The sequence below is a fragment of the Micropterus dolomieu genome, linkage group LG18 (genome assembly GCF_021292245.1).
Source record: "Micropterus dolomieu isolate WLL.071019.BEF.003 ecotype Adirondacks linkage group LG18, ASM2129224v1, whole genome shotgun sequence".
Lineage (NCBI taxonomy): Eukaryota > Metazoa > Chordata > Actinopteri > Centrarchiformes > Centrarchidae > Micropterus > Micropterus dolomieu.
In genome coordinates, this window is record NC_060167.1 from 3,750,336 (window position 1) to 3,756,864 (window position 6,529).

The 6,529-nt window shown below is 41.4% G+C and overlaps 1 protein-coding gene across 1 annotated transcript in view; it reads left to right on the forward strand.

The window, feature by feature from the left end:
* LOC123987036 (butyrophilin subfamily 3 member A2-like) overlaps window positions 1-5,461 on the forward strand; it is a gene marked incomplete at its 3' end in the record, with an annotated part of 7,903 nt that extends 2,442 nt beyond the window's left edge. The window contains 4 exon segments of the mRNA XM_046075573.1: window positions 1,192-1,527; window positions 3,987-4,253; window positions 4,933-4,962; window positions 5,354-5,461. Of these exon segments, the coding sequence (XP_045931529.1) occupies window positions 1,192-1,527; window positions 3,987-4,253; window positions 4,933-4,962; window positions 5,354-5,461 (741 nt within the window).
* Window positions 5,462-6,529: the final 1,068 nt, after the last annotated feature.

A 6,529-nucleotide genomic window follows, 5' to 3' on the forward strand; every position in this document is an offset into this window, starting at 1 on the left:
GTGTGGCAGATGGTGATTGGCTGTATGTCGTAGTGTCTATGAAGATTCTCAGTCATCCAGGTCATAGTTATCCAACGAAGGTTAAAATGAAGGGCAACTGGACTTGGTTGAAGCTACTGGAAGACGTTTCGTCCCTTATCCAAAGGACTTCTTCAGAACTTTAGCCAATTGTAATGTTGCCCTTCATTTTAACCTTTGTCGTTCTGAAGAACTGAAGAAGTCCTTTGGATAAGGGACGAAACGTCTTCCAGTAGCTTCAACCAAGTCCAGTTGCCCTTCATTTTAACCTTCGTTGGATATGTATGTCGTAGTGTTTACAGAGAGTTTTCAGCGAATTAATGTTACGACGCTTATGTTAGCTGCTGATCAAGATAAGCTAACGTGCGTGTGTGAACGTTATTGCCATATTGTCAAAGCAAAAGTGAAATAAAAGTAGAAATATTTACCGATAAATAAAGATCCCAAGCAGATCTGATACGTGCAAATAAATAACTTGCAATTTTACCAGTAACATTCTGGTTCATGTTGCTTCCCTTTTCTCCACGAGCCGGGTCGTAACAGGGATAGGCCTGCACAGCAATAACGTAGGCTAATACACAGCAGAGTACTGGGCAGCTAGACTTAAAAATATTGTGAATTCTCAGAGTCGATTATTCCGACTTTTTTTGTGGACATGTCAGAGAACACAGATGTGGGAGAGATTCTAAATGTGCAGAAAGTTTTGACCACGTGCAGAAAGCCTCACCTAGGGCTCCAACACTGTCCGGCTGTTTCGGTGGTACGACGGACCCAGCCTGACCATGGAGTCCATGAACTATTCTACTTGGTTTTTGGTACAAGATGCTGTCGCATCCGGACGGTGAGGTAAGTGGGGTCATAGTGAGTAAACCTCTGCCAGAACTCTTTCCCTCTCAGTCAAACCTGATGGTTAGCATAGTCGCTCTCTACTCCTGAACTAGGGGAGACCGGGGGCAATTGTAACAATTTTTGGTTTCTTTGTCTCAAAAAGGAATTGGCTAATATTTTCACAATTAGCACCAGTGCTACATGCTTACAGCTATTAATGATTCAGCATTAAGAATCACAGTCAGTCTAAAATAAATTCATGAATAAAATAAATTTGTTATCTGGTGTTCTGTCTGAACCTGATGGATTTGAACATAATAACTTAAAATAAACTTCTTCTTTCAGGGTCGGGTGTCGTCAGAGTGGTTGTGAAAGAAGGGAGTGACGCCATTTTACCCTGTTCCCTCAGCACCAAGGAGAACGCTGAGTCAAAGCTCTTTGACTGGAAGAAAGATGGTGGGAAGGAGGTTTTCTTTTACGATGCAGGCCTTCATTACAACAACGGCCGTCCAGGTCAAGATCAGCAGTTCAAAGGTCGCGTCTCACATTTTCAAGATGAGCTGAAGTACGGAAACGCCTCCATCATCATCAGAAAAACAAAGGTGACCGACAGAGGAGACTACACCTGTGATTTTCCACGTCTTCAGCCAAGACAAATATTGAAAATTCAGCTTTTTGTTGGTGAGTGTTTTCATTAAACAGTTAAATCTACATACACTATATTGTCACAACTATTGGGACGCCCCCTCTGAATCATTGAATTCAAGTGTTCCGATCACTTCCAAGGCCTAAGGTGTATAAAATCAAGCACCTAAGGATGCAGACTGCTTCTACAAACATTTGTGAAAGAATGAATTCAAGCGTGGATCCATGATAGGTTGCCACCTGTGCGCTGAAGTTGCCAACTTTCTGCAGAGTCAGCAGCTGCAAACGTCACCAAGTGCAATGAAGCGCATCGGATGCAGCGGTGTAAAGCACGCCGCCACTGGACACTAGAGCTTTCGAGATGTGTTCTCTGGAGTGACGAATCACGCTTCTCTATCTTGTCTCGTAATCAGATGGGCGAGTCTGGGTTTGGCGGTTGCCAGGGGAACGGTACTTGCCTGACTGCATTATGCCAAGTGTAAAGTATGGTGGAGGGGGCATCATGGTGTGGGGTTGTTTTTCAGGCGTTGGACTCGGCCCCTTAGTTCCAGTGACAGGAACTATTAATGCTTCAGCACACCAAGACATTTAGGACAATTTCATGTCCCCAACTTTGTGGAAACAGTTTGAGGATGACCCCTTCCTGTTCCAACATGATTATGCACTAGTGCACAAAGCGTGCAAGTCCATAAAGACCTGGATGAACAGTTAATCTATTTTGTTCATCAAGATCTCCAGCTGTCCTTTCAGGTTTTTAGGCATTATTATTATTATTATTTATTATTATTATTATCCATCTTGGGTAAATTAAACTAGTCTGACTTGCAGTCATGATCACTCAATCATGACTGGACCAAAATTGTCACATGACACACACAATTGGAAGAAAAAAAGGTGTAATGTGATAAAAAAAAAAAAATAGGCCTACAGCTCACGCTAACTTTAAATACAATGTTTCCCACATAGACTTTACTTGGGCGAGTCATCCTAACATATTGGTGACCCAGTTTAGCATTTTGCTGGGAAACACAGAGATGTTATTTGGCATTACGTTACAGCATGTGGACATGGTGGAGATTTTACATTATGAAGGAAAAGTGAACGCATCAGTGCAGGGAGGGACGGAACTGTGACACGAGACCGTTGATGTTTCAGTGTCTGTTTCAGAACCGTTACACCCCTGCTTGTAGTCTTCTGCTGCTAGTTTTCCTGCCTTTCAATCTATGCTCTGTGCAACAGAGTGAATAAGCAAACAGGAAATTGGTAAATAGAGTTCTGGCAAATCAGTTTCACCAGCTGAACTATGTTTTGATAGATTCTGACGCATCTTGTCATCAAGTCACTAGATGATGATCTAAACGTGCAGCTCTCTCATCAAATACGTGGCTTAAATACTTTTCTGTGTGAATCAGCCTCTGCTCATGTTTCCCCGACTCTATTTTAAATTAACAAAGTATTCAACAAATAGTCTAATAACACATGACTAGTTAATAACATCACCCATTCACTGTGCATGAATTCATATTCTAATTTTGTTAACTAATGTTCTCGTTCAGACCTCACCTTTAGAGACCGATCAGGAGAAATCACAATTTTAAACTCCACATCTGTGGTGTGTCCTCAGTATCTTTAAAACATTTGATGCAGTATCTTCATGTTGACTAATCACTACAGATGTACAGAAGGTCAATCCAGAAGTTGACAATATATATTAATGCATCTGATAATAACGAGATCAATATCTAATTTTAAGAAAAAATATTTGTTGATCAGATATCTATTAGCCATCTCTCTGACAAGACAGATGAGGAGAAATCGTTGGTGCTCCCTGATTTTGATGTTACTGATCTCTGCATCAGCTGATTCTAGGAAAAAAAAAAAGTCCACTCTGATCTACTTGATGATGATCTGAACCAGAAACATTACAAATGGCTCCAAGATTATTTCTGTTACCATGTGACGTTCACTTAGACTCATGCTGTATCCTCAGAGGGGAAATTTCTTGTAGCCACCAGCAACACTGTTAGACTGATCACTTGAAGCAGATCTGTTGGCTTGGTTCATTATGATAAAGGACAATGTTTTCATTAAATTGTTGGTGTTCTGTCAAACATCTTGAATATCACCTAGCTCTAAGGTGACTAAGTTGTAGCACAGACATTGCAGATGTAGAGATCAGAGACATTAAAATCAAGACTCTCCACTAGTTTCTCCTGATGTGTCTTTAAGGTCGGACTCTGTGGGTCACGATGTAAACGGCACATCAGCCTTTTAAATACTTGGTGAAACTGTGTTCAGACAGACTCTACCACTGCAGTAACGGATCACAGAAATCAGCCAGCTGCTTAGACTGTAATCTCACTCCCTGCATAAATTCCCTATTTGAATTTAGCTTCATAAATGCTAAATATATATAATGATACTTTTGTATAGGGCTGCAACTAACAATTGTTTCTGTAACTGTTCGTATTGTTTTCTTATTACTGTGTTCACAGGTGCAGCTGCAGAGCCTTCCATCACGATAGTTAATATCACAGAGTTTGGGGTCCTGCTGCAGTGTGAAGTTCGAGGTGCTTCTCCAAAACCTACAGTAGAGTGGCAGGACGGTGCTGGAAACAAACTTCCTGCTGAGGAGCCACAGGTCTCAGAAAGAGGAGGCAGCTTCTACATCACCCTCCAAACTACTGTGAAGAAGACCGTCTACTGTGTAGTCGAGCAGGAGGACATCGGCCGTACGATCAGTACTAACATCACTGTGCCAGGTGAGATTCATCTTAGTGGTTTTATCTGCAAATAGTTTTAGATGTTCATCTGGTGTTTTCAATGTTTAAAATGTTTAAAATTTAAATGTTCATAGCTTTTAGGAGCATGGCCACCATAGCTGTTTTGGGTAGGTAATAATCAGTGTGCTGGACATGGTCTGCAAATAAGTCTGACATCCGACCAATTCATTTTCAAGCCATTACATGTTTAGCTCAGCCGGGACTCCCGATGGGAGAGTTGTTTGTTCGATCCCAACATCCTGCAGATTTTTTCTTCTCCCTTGTTAAACAAATTCATTATAATGAAACTTTTGCACATGCTCAGAATAAAGCATGTTCAGCATTTGATCCGCATTAATAAACCTATGGATGCTTATTTTCATTTGCCTGAGGAAATTCAGGGGACTCTAATTACACTTACACTGGCAGCTTTTTCAGAGGTGTGTCAAGCAGACCAGAGACTCTTGTGAATGTCCTTCAGGACTTGTCAAAGTAAAAGCTCTCAATAAACGACATAAAGCATTGCTGCAAAAACGAGTAGCTGTCAGCTTCAGCACCAGCCACTATCTATTTATTTATCTATTTATTTATTATTTTTAGGCTATCAAAGCAATCTGGCTGCAGGCCAGATATTATTGCTGTACATCTGAGTGTGACTCTAGGTTTTGTTGTGTTTCAGAGAAACTGTTTGAGGACACATACAGCAGAGGTGAGGTCATAGGATGGTTTTTTTGTGGATTTTTGGCAGCTCTAACTGTTGCTGCAGTTCTAACTTGGCTGAACTGCTGCAAGAACTTGCTATAAAGTTCATCAAAGCACGCTGTTATAAAGGTGAGTTTATATAATGGATTGTATCAACATATCCATCATGTGCAGACATCAATCCCGTTGCAATGAATTGAAAGAAGACGCTGGCGTCAGTAAAAAACAGTTTTGGTGGACACGGGCCTTACTGAGAAGAGATCAATAAAAGATTTTACAAGTTTCACAAAGGCTGTTCATTTCAGGGATTTTATCATTTCTTGTTTATTCTCTCCCTCTGTATGCAACCTCATCCCATTATTGCATGTTACTAACACAACTTCTCCCCTTTCTGGTAGTCTTGTGCTTTCTCGTCCCTCTCCTCTCTCCTCCTTTCACTTCCTGCAGGTTTTCTGGCTCTGGAGCTGTGGAGTCTGGATCTGTGGTTGCGACTCAAATGCTGCCCCCGTGTTTCTGCTCGACACCCTCTGCTACAACAACTATTGTTACTAGTCCCATTGTTGTTATAATCATTAACATTACTGTAACCGCTAAGCTTAAAACAGCCGAGGGTTATGCAGAGGGTTAAAGGGGCTATAGTTGACGCGCTTACCGTGGTCGCTTTGGCTTGATTGAGCAATGATACAACAAAGCTTAAAGTTATCTTTTCTTCTCTGTTGTGAGAGATGTTTATTGGATTTACACAAGGATTTCCTTTTCCATAACAGAACAATATTCCATCTTCACCAACAGTCACTTAACATGCATTCAACCACAGCCTCCGTCGCGTGGCGTGGCGGTCAAAAACTAGTTTGCCCTTTTCCCTCTAGCAACACCTGTCCTTGATTACAGCTAGCCTAAGTAGATAAGCCCCAATCACTATGCCATAACCCTAGTGCCACCTAATGGCCAAACCTGGACATAAACATTGAAATGGCTCCTACAACACCGGCCCCCAATTGGAATGGTTAACAAACATTACAATTCAAAACAAACCAAATTAAGGATCCAGTACCAACCTAACGTAACATATTATCCAACATTTGTTACAATGAGTTCACACACATTAACACTGAAAATTGCTCATTTAACCTGCAGCCTCAATCAAAAGACAGAGCTTTGTAACAGGACGTTGAATGACACTTGACTTTGTTTGCAGACTCACTGAACGCACAAATCCCTTTTGATCCCGGAAAGCTTCCAACACTCTTCCTAGTGGCCAAGAGCCTCGTGGGGCAGTAGGATCCATTATAACGACAATATCTCCAGGCTTTAGGTTTCTCCTGGTTTCATTCCATTTTTGCCTCTCTTGCAGCAAAGGTAGATATTCCCGTACCCAACGTTTCCAAAAAAGTTCAGCAATATACTGGACTTGCTTCCATCTCCGTTTTAAATACAAGTCATGTGGTTCAAACAATCCTGGCGGCAATGATGGATTTCCTTTCATCAGAAGAATGTGGTTGGGAGTAAGTGGCTCCAAATCATTTGGATCATCTGAGAGTTTGGTGATAGGCCGATCGTTCAGGATGGCTTCA